Here is a 19,511-nt window from a genome sequence, read left to right as displayed (position 1 = left end):
CCCTGTTCATACCCCTCAGAATCTTGAATACCTCTATCAGGCCTCTCAGCCATTTCTCCAAGGAAAACAGCCCCAACCTCTTCAATCTATCCTCATACCTACAGATCTTCATCCTGAGAATCATTCTTGTGAATACCCTCTGTACTCTCCAGTGCCTTCACATCCTCAAGTATGGCATCCAGAACTGGATGCAGTACTCCAGATGAGGCCTAACTAGTGTCTTATAGAAGTTCAACATGACCTCCTTACTCTTGTACTCAACCTATTAATAAAGCCTAAGATACTATACGCTTTATTAACTGCTCTCTCAACATGCCCTGCCATCTTCACTGACCTATGTATGTATACACCAAGGTCCCTCTGTTCCTGCACCTCCTTTAGAGGCTCTCCCTTTATTTTATGCTGTCTCACCATATCGTTCCTGCTAAAACGAGTCACCTCACACTTCTCAGCATTGAACTTCATCTGCCACTTGGTCTGCCCAATCCACCAACATGTCTGTCTTTTTGAAGTTCAAGACTACCCCCATCACAGTTGACAACATTTCCAATCTTTGTATCATCTGCAAATTTTTAAATCGTGCCCAGCACACCACAGTCTAGATCATTAACATATGTCAGGAAGAGCAAGGGTCCCAACACTGATCCCTGAGGAACTCCACTACAAACCTCCCTCCAATCTGAAACAACCATTTATCACTATTGTTTCCTGTCACTCAGCTAATTTCCTATCCAAGTGCCTACTTTCCCTATTATTGCATAACCTAGAATTTTGCTCGTAAGTCTGTTATGTGGCACTATCCAGATATACCACATCAACAGCATTTCCCTTATCAACCTTCTCTGTTACCTTCTCAAAAAACTCAAGTTAATTAAACATGAATATCCCTTGATGAACCCATGTTGGCTTTCCTTAATTATCTTGCACTTGTCTAATTGATTATTGATTTTATCCTGTAGTATAGTTCCCAGAAGTTTCCTTAGCATTGAGGTCAAACTGACTGGCCTGTAGTTGCCAGCTTTTTCCTTGTGCCCCTTTTTGAATAAGGGTGTAACATTTGCAGTTCTCCAGTCCTCTGGCACCCACCCTGTGTTTAAGGGAGACTGGAAGATTATCACTGGTGCCTCTGCAATTTCCACTCTCACTTCCTTCAGTACCCTTGGATACATCTCATTCGGTTCTGGTACCTTATCTATTTTAAGTAAAGATAGCCTTTCCAACACCACCTTCCTCTCGATTGTAAGATCTTCGAGTGTACCAGTTACTTCCTCTCTCACCTTGGCCTGAGTAGCAGGCTCTTCCTTTATAAACACAAATGCCGAGTACATGTTCAACGCCTGCACTATTTCTCCAGACCTGATGGTGAATTTATTCCAGTGATTAATGGCCTTGGCTTTAGTCTTGTTTTATGATATTGATTGTAGTCATTACCTATTGTTCATTTATTTGGTGTGTTAGATGCTATGTTTGGAGCACTCTAAAACTAGTTGAAAGCTTCTTTGTGATGCATTGAAATTACCATTTGCTTTAAAGTGAGTTGTGAAATACTAGTTTGAACTAATTTCAAGGTTAAATCTAAGCTGGAATGCTCTTTTTGGATGTTGCATTTCCAGTTCACTTTGCTTACAAGATCAAACTAAAATCTTTAATTATGTACATCCAGATATTTTTCATTAAGTAGAAACATATTCCAAAGGTATATTGCTTTTAAGTTACAAAAGACCCATTCTTTTATGCCCTTTGGTCATCCAGTTGTACATTCCATATAAAAATTTATTTTCTCAATCTACTATATTTGAAGTCTGATCCACAAGTCTCAAATGTTGGCAATCTGCTGAGTGAACTTTTCTCAAACAGTCCTCCTTTCAAATATTATTTTTTCCTTACAGATGCTATTCTGAATATGGTGAACATAGCTGCCAATATGCTTGGGGCCAAGAACGAAGCTGAGGAAATGTCTCAAACAGAAGGTAACCTGACTTTTCAATTACATATATTCTCAGGACCTTTTCGACTGGTGCTTACTAAAGTCCTACTAACAATAAAGGAGGCAAACCACAAAATTATTGTGGTGTTGCTGGAAAGATGAATCTTGGCTAAGGCACTTTTTTCCTCTTCATCTTGTAACTTTAATTTTTTTTTTTTAAGTTCACCTGAATGGGCAGACAGAGCCCCAGTTTAATTACTCACCTAAAACACAACACCTTGTATGCTGTAGATTTCCCTCAGTACCGTGTTAAAACATGTTAGGTTCTGGAGTGGGATTTGAATGCATAATCTCTTCACTTGAATTTGCTGCCAATGAACCAAACTGATTTTTCTTGTCCGAGTCTGTCCTAACATCAAACTTTGAAGCTGAATGCATTGCAAAATAACTCTGTATTTAAAAAAAATATTGGAATGCTTATATTTTTCAGTCAATGGAAGTACTAGATCTGAGAATGAAACTGCGAAATTGGACATTCCTATTCCTGTGCTGGGCCCTAGTCCCACCCCTTCACTACCAGAGTGAGTAGTTACGAGCATTTTAAACACTAAAATAATTGCTCCAAATTAAACTTGGTTAAATTTGATTCTCATGGGGCTTGTTCTTTATTGCTTCAGGTATTTAGTTGACACTGCACGCAGCTGTTCTATCAGAGATTGGATGTGGCCGAGTAGTTTCTAAGGTCTGAAATGGATGGAAATTAAACACAAACCAGCTTAAATTATAGCACTAATAATACTCAATTTGACAACTAGTCATACCATTCAAACCTCCATGCTCATTAATCATAAGCGAAGGTAGTAGCCACTTTTTCAAATAAAAATTTAATCTGCACAGTTTATCAAGCAGACTAGAAACATTGAACAGTGGGGATTTTGAGAGCATATGCGAAGAGTAATTTTGGAAAGTTTTACCTGTGGCACAAATTCCAACTGCAGGGAGAGATGGTTGTAAATGAGAGAAATAAAAACCAAGATTGTTTAAAGAAAGATTGAATGATCATGTGTATTGTATAAACTTTTTCAAATTTACTCAGATCAAACTTGGCAAGTACAATGCATCCTTGTTGTATGAATTGGGTCAGATTTGTCAAAAGGGAAAGCACGTGAAGAATGAAATTAGGACATTATAGCAATATCCATGTATTATAACATTTCTATGAACTTGATTAAATTATTATTATAGAATCATAGAATGATACATCATAGTAGGAGGCCCTTAGGCCCATTGTTTCTATCCTGCATCTTTGAAAGAGCTAACCAATTAATCCCACTCTCCTCTTTTCCCCCCATATCTCTGCACATTTTGTTTCAAGTGTTTATCCACACCTGGAAGTTATTGAATTTGCTTCCATCGCCCATTCAGGCCGTGCATTCCAGATCGACATGGCCTTTTTTTTATATTCCTCATGTTGATGCCGGTTCTTTAGCTAATTAATTTAAATCTCTGACTACTGACCCTTCCACTGGAAACAGTTTCTCCTTATTTATTCCCATTGTAAATGTGCAGAACACATTTTAAAGCTATTGCTGAGGATGACACACCTGTGAAGTGAAATATTAATTTTCTGTTTTAAATTAATACAGATTTTACCTTGTTTTCAAAAAAAGCTGAGTCAATCATTTGTTCTTCCTCTGCACTATTAATATGGCAGCAAATATTCTTGTCTTAAGTCAGCAAAACTCTTCTTTCAACAGTAGACTTTATTAGAAGATTGCATAGCATGGTGGGTTAGAGTATTGTTCTTTCATCTTAGACTGGTGAGACAAAAATTACAGCTCTGCTCACCATAAAGATTGTATATTAGACGCATAAGTTGACTGTCTTAAAGGCCCAGGGATGGACAGCATGGCAAATGTAAATTTTTGCACTGTAGGGTGGGATATCATACTGAGGCTGGGGTTTAAGCCATTTTCTTGGTACCATGTCGAGATAGTTTTACTCTGCACATGGACCACATAACACTGATGGTCCTTAATTGTTACCAGGTGCCAAAAAACTGTTCTTTGTAACTGTTAATGAATTATGTGAAGTTTAATTGATACTCTGTCTTCACCCTTAGGCCAGACTTGGTTGTTGATCATTCCGAAACTGGGGAAGATAGTGAACTGGAGCAAGAACCTTCTGATTCAAGTACTGTCAAAGAGAACCTAATTGTGCAGCTGGTACACGATGAAGACGAGGATTTAGTGAATCGGCAGTCCACTGTCACTCTTCTAAAACCTGAAGATGATGACGATGATTATAATAGAGGCAGTTGGTATGAAACTGAAACACAGATGTACTGCAGTGAACTGCCTACTATTTCTTGTATTCCTAATTTCCCTGAGTATATTTATAAATGCTGCTTCCTTATTGTGGCACTCCAACGGCAACGCAGCGTAACACTCCTAGGTAATGAGAAAATTCAACCGGTTCCTGACGTCCACCAGCCTCTCACTGGGCAGGAGGAAACTGTTTTGGTAAATGAGACTGAAGAAGTGATAGAGGATGAATTGGCCAGCCTACCTGCTGAAAAGGTGTCTAAAGTTAGCAGTGAAAGTCAGTCCAGTACTGATTTGTCTGAGAATTTAATTAATCAGACAGACTCTATCGAGTTGGAACCCAGCCATCCTCCACCTGCTTCTCATTCTCCTGAAGTCAGTACATCTGATACAAAATATGACGTGAAATGTACTGCCATTCTTCAAAGTTCTGATGTTGTCACTGACACACTGGCTGACCAGGTCCATGTTCAACCAGAGCTTACTGTGCCCATTCTGGAACAAGGTACAGAAGCTAAACTGGAGACTACACAAAAGGAAGCCGCTGAAGGTCCAGAGGAAACTTTGCTAATATTAGAAACTGAAGCTGCTAATGAGACGAGCTTGGGTGTTTTATTAAATGGGTCTGTGAACGAAAACCAAGAAACTGCTCAAATACCAATAACGCCTACAGTGCCCATACAGACATCTGATAGTCTTGCTGAGCATCCAGCAACTGAGATTCAGAATGAAACTACTGGCGGAAAAAGGAGCTTGGCAGAAACGGAAGTGCCTTTACTGCCTTCAGGTTCAGATATGTCTGTCTCATCATCAGCAGAGACAAAAGATGAAGAGCAAGCTGCAGAAGATATCCTCCTACCTGTTCCATCCTCAAATGGGCTAAATAGAACAGTTACTGATTTCTACGCAGAATTGCACAATGTTACTGACCTGGGATATACTAATGGGAATCAAGTACATGGATCCAACCAGAAGGAATCTGTATTTATGCGACTCAACAACCGTATCAAGGCGTTAGAAATGAACATGTCCCTGAGTAGCCGGTATCTAGAAGAACTGAGTCAACGGTGTGTACAATAGCCCGGAGTGGTTTTTGCACCCTTTAAGCATTGAATTATGTAGATTTCTTTTGTTTGCAAAATAATGAGACACGGAGTTTGTTTTATTCATTAATCTGTATATTTTGATATTTTGTAGAGAAAAACAAAATTACTTCATAATGAAATCTGTACTTTTGTAATGCTGCTGGCCAGTTAGCAAAGCGCATGAGAGGCTGAGTCTGTTACCATGGGTAAATGCTGTGGCTTTCGTACAGCCAGAAAGTTATGTAGCCTTTGGCGTGATCAGAAATGGCATGATAAGCAATACAAGAAGGCCCACTTGGGGACTGCCCTGAAGGCCAACCCATTTGGTGGTGCCTCCCATACCAAAGGAATAGTCGGGAAAAAGAAGAGTTTTCTTAAGGATTTCTTGTGCAATTCCCCACTCGCTTAGTGTGATGAAGCAGATGCAGCTGTGCTGTTTGGGTTCTGCTATCCTTCGTGAGCCCTTACAGCTGTTATTGTAAAGATCATAATAGGATCCATTTCTTATGAAGTTGCACACACTATGTTGAGATTTACAAGGCAAACAAGTGAAAGGTAGGGTAACTGAACTCAAAGGGTCCGGGAGGTGGTGAAGCAGAGACGGAGAGGGTAAGAGATCAAGTGGGAGGAAGGCAGGAAGAGGGTGGAGGAGAGAGCAACAAAATTTTGATTTCCCATTTCTTTTGATTTTTTTGTGCTTCCACTTTTTGTTTATGATAATTCATCATTTTAATGTTCACTTGTCTGTCACATTTTTCATTTCTCACTTGTCATAGGTTCATCTTTGCAGTGGGAGCAGTTGTGGCCATGAACCCTTTTAAGATGGAGGGGCGGAAAGGCTGTGTGGGATTGCTCATTGCTGTGATGTTAACTCAATGATGGGGTGAATTTGCAGCCATACCTGTTTTGGGGGTGATTTGAGAAGGGAAATGCAGAGGTTTCTGCATACTGGAAGAAAAGACGGTGTCTATGGCAGTCTATGTTCTGTGGATGTCCTTGATATCTGAGTAGTGGGGCTTGGGTCAATCTCTGATCCAAGATGGTTGCCCTTTTGTGTCAGTTTTCTCTTTTACAGGAGTAAAGTGTCTGCTTCATGGTGGGGATTCCCACATTCCTTTATTCCCTTTCAGGCATGCAATGCTGCTTCATTTCTGGTTTGGTGAGGGTAAGGTTGGGGAGAGTAGATCAGGCTTTCTCTCATTTGGGCAGGTGGGGAATGTGTGCAGAATGATGATTGACACCTAGGGTGATGTTTGCTTGGTGACACATCGGGAAGTCTTGTCTGATTTTCTTTCTAATTTTTCTAAAGGAGGAGTGGGAAGGGAACATTTCCACTGAGACCAGGAAAGAACAGCCAATCTCTGCTCACTTGAGGGTGAGGTTGTTTAAATATGTCCAACAATGTTATGGTGCACAAAACTTAATTTCTGCTCTGGGTGGGAAAGGAGAGGAATACTTGACCAATGTCTGCTCTGGGTGGGTGGGAGTTTGTGGGTAGCCAGCCGTCCCTGGTCAATTGACAGGCACATTGCATTATTAAATTTTTGGTATCGCCCACTTCACCAATATATGCTCAATTAGGCAGGAATAGCATTGTGCCCCATCTAAACGTCTGCTGTTGATTTTTTTCGAGTGGTGCTTGGTTTGTGTGCAATGAATGATTTAGATACTTCGCAGAGATCTTAGCTTCCCCAAATTTGACCATTTTAACATGTTGTCAAATTTTTTCATGTTATGACTGAATAGATCAGAGGCCACAGACATAACTCAAGAAAAATGAGCTTCTGGCCACTTGATGGGAATGTACTTTCTGCGAATCAGTAACAAAAGGATTCATCTTGTGACTTGTCTTTCAGTTGGACGTCACAGCATGTAGGGAAGGGAAAGTAGATTGATATAGCTTTGTGTCCAGGATCGCATCTTTCCGTCTCTAAGTTGTGGGTTTCTAGATTGACAAACGTTTAAGTTTGCTTTTTGAACTTTGGGGACTGTCGACAGCAGTTGAGGGCTTGGTGTGTTTTCTATTACTCATCTCCTTAGTATGAGAGACAATTTTCAATCAATGGTGGTTTATTTTTGTTAACAAAACTATGCAAAATAACGTAAGTAGAAGCAGGAATAGGCCATTTAGCCCTTCAAGCCTACCCTGCCATTCAGTAAGATCATGACTGACCTGATTGTGACCTTACTCGACTTTCCTGTCTGCTGCTGCATAACCCTTGACTCGCTTGTAGATCAAAAATCTGTTTTGTGCTGAACAAGCTATAGTTTATGCGCACTGAGTAGGTTGCAGAGGGGCGGGAGGCCTTGAGTTAAGTGGTGGACAAATAATTTGAGACTGTTTTTAATTACCTGTGTCTTCTCAGGAGCTTTTAAAGGCATTGATAGTCCTGTTCAATTACAATTCAACTTCAGTTCCTTTTTGTTAAATTTCCATCGATGGTGTTTAGATTTATAAAGCTCTGTTTTATTACAATGCAATGTTTAATAGTTGCTTTTACTCGCATGGAATTGGTACCGTTTTATTCAGGAAAGGACTGCTCTTGCACTAAGGCTTCAGTAGGCCCCATTAGATGTGGATCCAGTGTATAATAAAAACAAAGTGCTGGAAAAAACACAGCAGGCCTGGCAGCATCTTGGAGAGAGAGTTTTGAGTCCAATGTGACTCTTCAGAACTGAAGAGAGGTAGAAATGTGATGGGTTCCATTGTGATCAACTGGTCGTGGAATGTTAGATTGCATTCACCTTCGAGTGCAGTACCTTTGGATTCCTGAGACCACATGCCATTTTTAATGCATAACAAATATGATTGCCAGTCAACTATTTCAGTGGATTACATCTTCTCCAGTGGAACATATAGAAATTTTGCAAGTATGTAAAGGATAGAATGTATTTAAAAGAAAATCAGTGGTAACTTGATTCTTCTTCCTTTCCACTTTTTTTTAGTTATACCCCCACCATCCCAGTTTCATATTTGCTATTTCCTGTTGCAATAAGCTCTGTATTTCATCCATCCACGTTAATACTTTTTATATATTCAAGGGACAGGGTGAGGCTAGATGGGGCTCTACTTGCTGCTCATCCCTAGTTGCTGTGAGAGAGTGATGTGCCATCTTGGAGATTCTTCTCCCACAGTGTTGCTCAGAGGGATCTCTAGGATTCTGACCCAACAACAGTAAATAATTGGCAATACATACCAAATTTTGATGAATCATTTGGTGGGGAAACTTGGAGGGGTGGTGCCACCATTATCTTGCTGCTGTGATCCTTGTAGAGGTTACAGGGCTGGGAGATGATGTTGAAGCAAGCTTTGAGTTGCTGCAGTGCATCCTGTAGATATTAAATACTGTGACCACAATATGTCAGTAGTGATGTGGGTGCTGATTGTATGAACTGTCTTGAATGTGTTGAGCTCGGCTGTTGCAGCACCTGCACTCATCCAGGTGAGTATTCCATGAGGCTTTTAACTTGAGAATTTTAGGTTATGAAGAAGCTTAAAGGAATCAGGAGGTGAGCCACATTGCAGTGTGCCCAGCCTCTTGAAGCCATAGTGTTGATACGACTAGTCAAGTTAAATTTTTGGTCAGTGGTGACCAAAGATGCTTGTGGGGATTTAGCAATGGTGGCATTGAAAGTCAAAGGGGTGGTGGTGGGATTAATTCTTGTTGGAGATGGCCATCACCTGGCAATTGTGTACCAAGTATGTTACCATTTGTTAGCCCAAGCCTATATATTCTTGGAAGTTCTTATGTAGGCAGGAATGGTCTACTTCATTGTTGGAGGAGTTGTGAATGGACCTGAAAGCTCTAGAATTGTCAGCAGATGCCTAATTCCTGACCTTAGTTGCAGAATAACAAGGCAACTCTCCACTTTGTCAGGTGGATGGCAATGCCATAGCTGTGCTGACTGGTTGAGTAGTAGCTTGTTCTGGTGTGCAGGTCTTCAGCACTACAGCTAAGATATTTCCAGGGCCAATAGCCTTTCTGTTCAGTGATGTTAGCCATTCAGTGCCATGTGGGGTGAGCCAAATTGGCTGAATGTTGGATTTTTCAGTTTCAAACACTTGCAGGCAGACTTGTACCTTGTGCTCATTTGAAGTTGGCAAAGATAGACTAAAATTTCATTTGTATTTCATAATATTAGTACATTCCAAAGTGCATTGCAATCGATGAAAATTCTTTTTTAATGTTGTCACTGTTGAAAAGTAAGGAAAAGCTTGTTGTGCACCAAGGTCCCAGAAGCACCAATGAAGCAAACAGATCATTTGTTTTGGGTGTTGGCTGAGGGGTGAATATTGGCCAGGACACTTGGAGAACTACAATGGTTTTCCTTGAATAGTAACATGTGATCTTTGGTATATAGTAAGAGAGCAGATTGTGGTTTAATGTCTCATCCAACAGACAGCTCCTCCAAAAGTGCAACATTTTCTCAGTACTGCACTGAAGGGCTGCCTTAAATTGTGCTCAAATCATTGGAGTGGAGCTTGAACCAACAACCTTCTGACTTGGAACTAAATGCGACCTACAACTGAGCTGAAGTTGACATAGGGTTGTTAACTTTCCTTCCAGTCATTGCATGAGTGACCATCATTCTTGACTGGATTTTCATGGGCTACAGAACTTTGATTTATTTTGCTTTGGTTGGTCTCAAGTGTTACTTATACATTGTATTTATAGTTTTATCGGGCAGCATGGTAATATTAGTAATTTTTGTATAAAAATCTGCTTTCCTAAGTTTTCATTAAAGGTATTGCTCATGTGCTGCCGTCAAGGACATTGAATCATTGGGGTATTTTCACAGTTGACTTTTAGTACCTTGTCCAGTTGGCCATTATTCATGTGAACCTGGGCAGTGTGTATTGGCAAAGCGTTTAACTGCAGGACATCTTTCAGCCAAGTCCAATTCTAGAATCCGGTGCCTAATGCAAACACTTCAAGTACCTGCATGATGGCCAGCGAATCTGCATGATGGCCAGCAAATCTGGATGATGGGCTGTTATCCCAGCCCCTTTTTGATGTGCAGTGAGGTTAATTACAGCACTTGTGCCGTCACCACCATGGCTGAGGGCAGCTGACTTCAAGTTTACGACCAAACCTGGGGCCATTCTGGTTTGCCAGATGCTACTTGCTGGGTAAACCTGCTGACCACTGAGGAAACGCCCTCAATTTTTTTACAGTTAGTGGGAATGTTTTGAAGACTGGGGAGAGGAAAAAGAAATCCCCCTGGCACTTTGCTAGTCATGCCAATCAAACCTTTTTAATTCAGGCCCATTTCAATCGTGCTTCACTTTCTGTCTTTTCAGTGTCTAACTCCAAGCTCCTCACCCTTCTGCTGAACTGAAGAATGTTTACTGGTGGCAGTATTTGATTTTGGATTTGGACCCAGAACTTTTCTTAAAAAAGCTTCAGTATCTATTTCTCAGGCTTAGTCTTTCTTGCACTAAAGTGACACTGAAACTATTAATCACTAATAATTTAGTTATTTGTGAACTGTAGTAGGTATTACCTATTCAAATTAAGTGTCTTTTAATCAATGTATAACATTTTTTGGATATTTGCATGTCTGGCTTCATGATTCCATTAGCTTCGTTAATTCAACAATAGTACTGATTTATGTCTATTTTCAGGTAAGTCACTGAAGGCCATTATGACACTGAGCGTGCATACAATTCAGCAACCTTCACTAGTCTTCATTCAGACTATCAAATTGTGCCATTGTATTCTGAGAAATAATGTTTTGCTTTCTAGGTATCGCAAACAAATGGAAGAAATGCAAAAGGCATTTAACAAGACCATTATAAAACTACAGAATACTTCAAGAATAGCAGAGGAGAAGGTATTTTATAATAATACTTCCCAACGGTCGTCTAGAAATCTGCTGATTTAGTACGTTAAGTACATTGTGATGTACTCAGCCCTATAGATCAGGAAGGTTCTGAGTTGGCTGATAGCAGCAGTTTAACTGTGTTGGCCTTACTCTGTGTGTATTCCCTGGTTAATTTTTTTTCCTCTTGTGCTGTCTACTAATTCTCTGCCTCTTCATATCTATCCTTTCCCTCATGCTCGGTCTGTTAGGTTTTCTTGCTCGTGTACTGTGAATCTGACTTTTTACTTCTACCACTCTTTATCTAGTTCTTTGTTTCTCCCCAGCTCACCCTGCCCCTTTGCGTTTTGGACTGGATTTTGTGGCCGCAATTGTACTCGCTGCTCACCTTAGAAATTGGCATGCAGCAATAGTGATGCCACACTCTGATGAGCAACTAGTTAGATTGAATTATTCTCATAGACAGCAAATGAGGAAGTTAAAAGCACTAAATTCCTTTGCTTTTAAATTTTCAGATAACGTAATAAATGATCGACTGAATTTAGAAGGCAAAAAAATCAATATAAACCAACTTTGAAAAAAATAATTTAAGAATGTGAAATTCTCAGTCAAACTGGAGAAATTTGACATTCCGCAAATATAAAATTAGCTTCCCAGGGCCAGTAGGGGTGTTTAACAGTAATAATGAACTTAGAATGCCATTAAAAAACCTAATTACATCCCATTCAGCAAAATATAACTTTTTCAAGGATTTTCACAGCAAGATTAACGGCGTAGAAGTGGGCATTCTTATCAGTTCATGAGTTTTCCCTATTGATTGCAGTCTGGGGGTGGGGGTGTTTCAACAAAGTGTATCTTCTGGAGGAGCAGAGAATCACTAACAGCAGCTCCTGGATTTCCATGTTTCGTGCATGTGCAGACTTAAGTTGCTATCAGTTTCGGTTGCGTAATGGTGAATAAGAGTTTCACTGTCAATACCACTGCAAAATCTGGGTTTTAATTTGCCCTCTGATAAAGGATTGCAGTAAACCACCACAATCCTTTTAGCAATTAAAGGTTTAATACTGGCTTTCATTGAAGCAATATGCATTTCTTGTGGTGTTCAATGTGTTCGGTGATTCATTATTTATTGATCAAATGTTACCTCTAGAAATTGCTGTTCAGTCAATTTCAAAATAAAAGGAAACCTTTCCACTGCCCAGTTGACTTGTACCCAGATCCATCAAATAACATTGAATGGAGGAAGCTGTATTTTCAGAGTTTGAGTATCATCTGCACTTTTAAAGAAATTATGGGTTGAAGTAAGCAGGCCTCTCTTCCTCATTCCCAGGGGAGAAACTGTTCCAAGTGATAACCCAGTTTAAAACATACAAAATTAAATTCGTAGAGTTCTGTAGCTTTGAAATGAACTAATTGAATACAGGTTGGCTTGGGGTTTTTTTGACAAACAAGTATTGTATTTACAAAGCTTTATGTATCAATGTCAAAATGTTATCGACTCCTATTTCAGAAATGTTTTGGTGGGCAGCAATTTGTTGGCTGATTGTTCAGGTTTTTTTTAAATACAGGATCAGCGGCAAACTGAAGCAATTGGTTTACTTCAGGGACAGCTTGCAAACATGACAGAACTGGTGAGAAATCTATCTGAAACAGTGAAAAAACTGGACCATGAGGTGAATAATTTTTAAATTACTTGGTAATTGGTGTTGTGAAATTGTATGGAAACTTTCGCATGATTCGAATATGACAGTTTTGATTAAATTGCATTACTTGTGAACTAAGGGAGGAATCCAGTTAAGTGACTAGGATGGCATTTGTGTGTAATACCCCTCATTCCTTATACTAAATTATGAATCCTGCTTAATGTTTTGTGCTGGAAGAAGCTGCCCCTCGTGGTGTCAGCAAATTGAAAATGTATACTTAAGATCTAAAATGACCTTTGCTTGGGTATAATAAGCTCGGGATTGCAAGTGTTGTAGTTACTTGAGCTAAATTAAGGAGCATCTTCGTAACACAAATATTCACATACTGGTAGTAATTTGGGCTTTTAACACATCAAATGTATTCCCTCCTAGGTTTCTGATCGCCAGAGCTACCTTGTGGTTTCCTTAGCTGTTTGTATAATTCTGGCTGTGCTACTTTGTGTGCAACGTTGCTGGAACAACCCTTTGTCACAAGATGTTCATTCGTCTACAGTTCCCAAAAGCAATCACTACCCTAGCCCAAAAAGGTAAATGATGTTTTTTTTAATGTTTGTAGCCTGATGTTGCACAAAATAGCAGTTTTAAGTAGAAACTGTTACCAGAAAGGTATCTTTTTACCGTCACTAGAAACCTATAGCAAAACTCTACCTTAATGAGATTCATAGGAAGTGGCAAACTTGGGAAAATATGCTGCATTAATTTTAGGGTGCTGAAGAAATTATTTTAAGTGCTCAGATTGTAAATATTACATTTAGAAATAGAATGCAAGAGGGAAGGCGAATGTACCTTGCTGCAACTAGGCTCATACTTGCATTCACAACTAATCTCTTTTTTTTGCAGTCAGGGAAGGTACTTGTGAAAACTGCTTTTACAATCTTGTGTCTCAACCATACTTCAAAAGGTCTGCCATGTGCAAATGCACAAATTGCATACCTGTGGAGTATATCAACAAGAAATTGTTGTGCTAACATTACTGATCAAAATCAATAGTTATTTAAGCAGATTTTAGATTATCACCCAAGTCCTGAAGCTCTAACATTTTAAAAAACTATTGGTCTGAGAAGTTTTGGATAAAAAGGGATCAAGCCTGACTATCCTTTAGTTATTTTATGCTGGTTTGCTTTAGCAGGTATTCCAGCTTAGTAGCTCAAGTAAACAAGTACTAGAATAAAATTGCAGAGCTGTAACTTAAATCCAAAGCTCATTTTCCTGAGCACCGCACCAGTTTTGACTGAGAGCACAATTACCCTGTTACTGTGCCTGTGAAATGTTACTGTGAATCAGCCTTTCGGAACGTACAAGGGAATGCCTCTTAATGACTTCTGATTTTCCTCCTCACTTCTGGGCAAGTATCTGGCCGCCACGTGCCATATATACAGCATGCTTTAGATCATGAATTCAGCATCGTGAAGGAAATGAATCACGCTACAGTGCATTAATACTTCACCCAATCATGAAATCCAACCCTTTATTAACCTTAGACGTTTGAGATCAGTTGCAGACTTCTTGCTATTATAGTTGGTATGTTTTGTGTTAAGAGGCTTTTGTGAGATTTTTTTGGATGGACTTTAAAGGAACACCATGTTAAATGCTTCCTGTTCAAGGATGACCAATGCTTCTGAATTGTATTCAAAATATCCTCAACAATCCATACTAATTTGAAACTAAATTTTTGTCTGTAGCTAGGCTTTTAATCTAGTATGCTATCTAAAGCCAAACAAACTGATTAACAGTAGCCACAGTTACATTGTAACATGTTTTTTGTAGAATAAAGGGATAAATGGGACACTATTGGTAAAAATTGTATTCCAGATTTTTCCCTTGCACAACATGGTGTGTGAAAATGTTTCTGCTGCACTTCAGTCTTGGTGCAGTATTTTTGAACAAACACTGAGAACTTGGTTTTGCAGTGCAGCTCCCTATGTCATTTACCTAAGGGTGAGTTTGAGAGTTCAGGTGGTCATTAAATTGCTGTTAAGTTTATTGTTGGAATAAAATGATTCTTATTTTAATTAGTTATCTAGTGTACTTGTATAATTTGATCAATATGTTTAAGATAAAATAAGAACAATAATGTTTAATGAAGGCATGCATAATTTAGCAGCTCCTTTTATATTGCATAGGTGTTTTTCTTCCTATGATGACATGAATCTTCGCAGACGAACTTCCTTCCCCCTCGTTCGTTCAAAGTCTTTTCAGTTACCTACAACAGAAGGTGCATATCATTTAAGATCAATTTTAAGTTGCTTATAAAAGTCTACACTGAATTTGAAAACCTGAGCAGTACCAATATGAAATTTTCCATTAAGATATTTACACTTGCTTATTTTAATGTTTTTCTTCCCTCATTATTTGTTAGCGCTTGGTAATCAACAAGAGAAGAGTTTATCATCACCAGAGGGAAGGTTCAGGGGCCAGAGCAATAAATCAGTCAGTGGAGGAGCTATATCATCGGAAGGCAGTACAGTTCGAGGCAACTCAGTGCGAACAGAATCTTTTCTTTAACTATGTATTGCTGAATAAAAGTTGCACTTCAGTGATTTGACAACAGCAATGTGTGAGAGAATTTTAGTACTAAAGACCATCATAAGCATATGTGTGCTGTTTCTTGTTGCAGGTTTGAAGGCAATTTTTAAAGTTCCTTTGCACCTAGCTAAATCACTAAAATAATTTGGAATTCAGCACCCATTTTGGAATGGGTGAATATACAAGAAGCGTCTCTGAACTGCAAGCAAGACATTTGCAGGGTAGTATAGTGACTGTTACTGGAACAGTAACCCAGAGACCTCAACTAATAATCCAAAAAACGAATTCAAATCCCATGATGGCCGAATTTTATTTCCAGCTATTTTAATTCAAAATCATTAGAAACCTAGTTGCTTCACTAAATCCCTTTTAGGGAAGGAAGCTTCCTGCCCATAACTGATCTGACCTCTGCCTCCGATTTGGTTGACTATTAACTACCCTCTGAAGTGGCCTTTCGGGCCACTACAAAGTACATGGCCTGCCGCAGTTCAAGAAGCAGCATGTCATCACCTCAGGAAAATGGCAGCCTTGTTAGTGACTGCCACGTCATTGAGTGTAAATATTTTTTTAACAAATTTATTTATAATTAATTCTGTCTAACTCAAAACAATAATTCCCAGGTGTTCTTGTGATGTTGGATATGCCTTCTTCCTACTTAGCAATTTAAACTGCACATATCTTAAATTCATCTTGCCTTAGGGCCAGTTGATTGCATGCATTAGAACATTTTTGCTTCCCTAATATGTTTCCGTTTCCGCCTCCAGGGGCGAGCACAATTTAAAGTCAGAATGGTTAAAATGATGAGGTGGGAGGCAAGTGTAGCTGACCTTTCCCCTGCATCATACCCCAACCCTCCATTAATGCTATTGAAATAGGAAAAAGACAATTAATGAGCTTATTTTAATGCAATTGTACTCGTATAAAGCAATGTTGAATATCTTGGGAATGTTCCACCTTGTGGACATTGTCGGGTTAGATTTGTTGAGCAGGATGTAGGGTCATTTAACACTAACATTTTTCTCTCCAGAAAGATGGAGAAGAAAATAGGTATTCACTAGAGTAGGCATGAACAGGTGGCTGGCTATGCTAGAATCACTATACATGAGCTCTAAAGAGGAGCTGAATGCTTTTCTTTCTCACTTTGAATTCAGTCATTTGAACTTTTGAGTTTATTTTCACATGAGATCAGTTGCATTATCTTCTTTTCAGGCAAGAGAAAACTAATCAACTTTTAATAGGCAAATTGTAAATTTACATAAATGTGCTATTTTCGTAAGTGTCTCCACCTAATTTATAAGTGAGTTAGAAAATGTGAATCAAAAACAGAATTACCTGGAAAAACTCAGCAGGTCTGGCAGCATCAGCGGAGAAGAAAAGAGTTGACATTTCGAGTCCTCATGACCCTTCAACAGAACTGGAACCTATTTAGTTCTGTTGAAGGGTCATGAGGACTCGAAACTTCAACTCTTTTCTTCTCCACCGATGCTGCCAGACCTGCTGAGTTTTTCCAGGTAATTCTGTTTTTTGTTTTGGATTTCCAGCATCCGCAGTAGTTTTTTGTTTTTAGAAAATGTGAATTCTTGTTTCCCCATTTCACATTGCTAATAACTGTACTAACTTCTCTCTTTTTAGTGGGTCCAGATGACTTGTACATTGTAGAACCACTAAAGTTTTTACAAGACAATAAAAAGGTACTGTGTTATTTACCTTGGAGTATTTTTGGTGACTCAAGTTTTAACTATAGCTTAACCAACCAATGCTTTAGTCTGAATAACGGAAGAGATATGTACTGAATATTTTCATTTCTCTTTGTTAACTAACAAAAGTTGTACGTTTTCATTTTGATTTTTTTTAAATAGAAAAAACGCTGCAGAACAAAAATCGAGAAGGTTCACACTGTAAAACCCACAGAGTCTGTCATCCCAATGGTTAATGGAGGGATAAAACCTTGCAAACCTCTTTCAAATCCAAGTGACTTTTCTAGCACTGGTGTTGTCTACAGTTCTTCTCACAAAGGCCCTCCATCTGAAGGGGGCTCAGAGACCTCATCGCAATCAGAAGAATCCTATTTTTGCGGCATTTCAGCGTGCACAAGCCTCTGCAATGGACAACCGCAAAAGACTAAAACTGAAAAGCGATCTTTGAAAAGGAAGAAGTCAAAGGTCACAGATCAAGGGAAGTTCATTAGTAACTTGATACAGACTAAATCGGGATCAATGCCAAGTTTGCATGATATAATAAAAGGAAACAAGGATATTACAGTGGGAGCATTTGGTGTCACAACAGTTTCGGGCCACGTGTGATTGTGATTTATCGACTTTGGATTGGAACTGCCTCTTCCTGTTCTGCGTTTATGGTTTACAAGGTGCTTTCAACCTTGCAATGCCTGAGTTTCAGGCTACTAGTCTACCGATGCGAGAGTCTGTCTTCAGGGTGGAGAGGGTTGCACTTTTTTATCTGTCTCATGGGAAGCAGCATTCTACAAGTCAGTTTTGAAGGGTACAAGAGACAAGAATCTCCCAGATCTTTTGCAAGGGGATGCCGTGGAATTAACTGGATTAAGAATCAGCATAATTAACTGGTTATGGATGGAACAGGGATTAATGCATAATTTCTGCATCAAGCTGTATTCCTCGTTCTTGCACCTTTCCATATTTGTGCCTTTGTATATTTATAATGTAGCTGAAAGACGGAGATAATCGATCTCTGATTTACCTTGTGTTCAGCTTTCCTTTTAATTATACAGAATTTGACAGTGTAACACTATAGTGCTGTAGAGATGGCCTGCTCATAGTCAGGTGGATTTAAATTCCAAAAATGTCAAATGAAAAAGGTAATGGGGGAGGGTTCCAATGAAAATTATTTTTCTGCAAATCAACTTCAAATTTAGTTTATTGTAGGTGAGCCGACTACTTCTAAATTGGCTACAGATTTGTTTGCATTTCACCTGGTACTTTCACATCTTGGTACAGTGTTTTTATTTCTGAGGCATATATATTAGAAAGGTATGAAAGTTTTTTTGAATGTATATATTTGTGAATGAATGAGTGAGTGTTCGAGGAGAGCATTCTTTAATGGCGTAACATACATGATGTCAAATCGTTAACTTATAGTTCAATGTGCACTTTCATTTTTTTTTATTCCAGTGTCTTTTGCTCAATTGAAGTTTGTCAAATCTTGTAACGTAACTAATTTAATACTGGATTTCATGTGTTCTGTGCCCCGCCCACCTCTAACCCATCGAGTTTGCCTCTGGTGGTGGTAATTTTACCCAACTGATCTGCACGTTAGCCACTCACAGCACTTGAGGACCGTTTGTTATGGACCTTCGCGAGCAGGTCCAAAGTTAAGTAACGTTATTTATATGTTTTTAAAACTTGTTGTTTTGAGTGCTATGCACAACACTGTGGATACATGAGCATAATGTGACTGCACAGCTGTAGTGCCATTAGAAAACTGTGAATTTCTAAATAAAACTGAACACTTTATTGTCTTTGCTCTGTTAAAATAAGTTGAATTTCCTTTTGCCCCTCCTTTTTTATTAGATCCAGGAACTAATAAAAAAAATTAAACATTTGTATCTTTTTGTTATTATGCAATCAAGCTAAAGGGTGGTCTATGTTTCATGGATGGTGCTTTTTTCTTGTCATTATTAATGTTGCATTTGCAATCATTTGCGCTTTTGCCTAAGTGACTGAACCTGTTTCAGTGTACTAGTGTGATATCCCATGGTTTTGCTTGCAGATTTGACCAGTACCCAAAAGATTAGTATTATGGACTGAAAAATCTTCCCCAATGCTTATCTTTTAATGGATAACCCCCCTCATCTGTTCGATGTTGAACTTCCATGCTTAATTTCAGTCCTGAAAATAATTCTGATCCAATCCTCCTCTTAATGACTGACATGACAGTTATGAGACAAAGACCTTTTATAAAAACTATAAATATGCTCTCTTCCCTTTCTTATCTCCTATCCCAAAGTTGAATTTCATTCCTCCTTGCTCTCTGCACATGTCATTCCCCTTCATTCCTTTGTATTCTCACCTTAGCTAATAGGATCTCTCTCTCAAGTCTCCTGTCTGTCCACGTGTGTATCTCTTTTGCCTTTCCTTATTTTTCTAGC

General features: G+C 39.0%; 1 protein-coding gene across 2 annotated transcripts in view; it reads left to right on the top strand.

Annotated features, from left to right (window-relative positions):
* The window catches only part of suco (SUN domain containing ossification factor), a 73,698-nt gene extending 54,734 nt beyond the window's left edge, over positions 1–18,964 (top strand). For both annotated transcript variants that reach the window (XM_078561573.1, XM_078561572.1), the window contains 9 exons: positions 1,890–1,970; positions 2,418–2,508; positions 4,050–5,318; positions 11,084–11,171; positions 12,728–12,832; positions 13,235–13,389; positions 14,986–15,077; positions 17,021–17,079; positions 17,248–18,964. In XM_078561573.1, coding sequence (XP_078417699.1) covers positions 1,890–1,970; positions 2,418–2,508; positions 4,050–5,318; positions 11,084–11,171; positions 12,728–12,832; positions 13,235–13,389; positions 14,986–15,077; positions 17,021–17,079; positions 17,248–17,691 — 2,384 coding nt within the window. In that variant the 3' untranslated portion in view covers positions 17,692–18,964. The remainder of the gene's footprint in view (positions 1–1,889; positions 1,971–2,417; positions 2,509–4,049; positions 5,319–11,083; positions 11,172–12,727; positions 12,833–13,234; positions 13,390–14,985; positions 15,078–17,020; positions 17,080–17,247) is intronic.
* Positions 18,965–19,511: the final 547 nt, after the last annotated feature.

This window comes from Cetorhinus maximus, chromosome 17 (genome assembly GCF_964194155.1).
Source record: "Cetorhinus maximus chromosome 17, sCetMax3.hap1.1, whole genome shotgun sequence".
In the NCBI taxonomy this organism is placed as follows: Eukaryota; Metazoa; Chordata; class Chondrichthyes; order Lamniformes; family Cetorhinidae; genus Cetorhinus; species Cetorhinus maximus.
The sequence above is the reverse complement of the archived record's forward strand: the minus strand, read 5'-3'. Positions and strand labels throughout refer to the sequence as shown.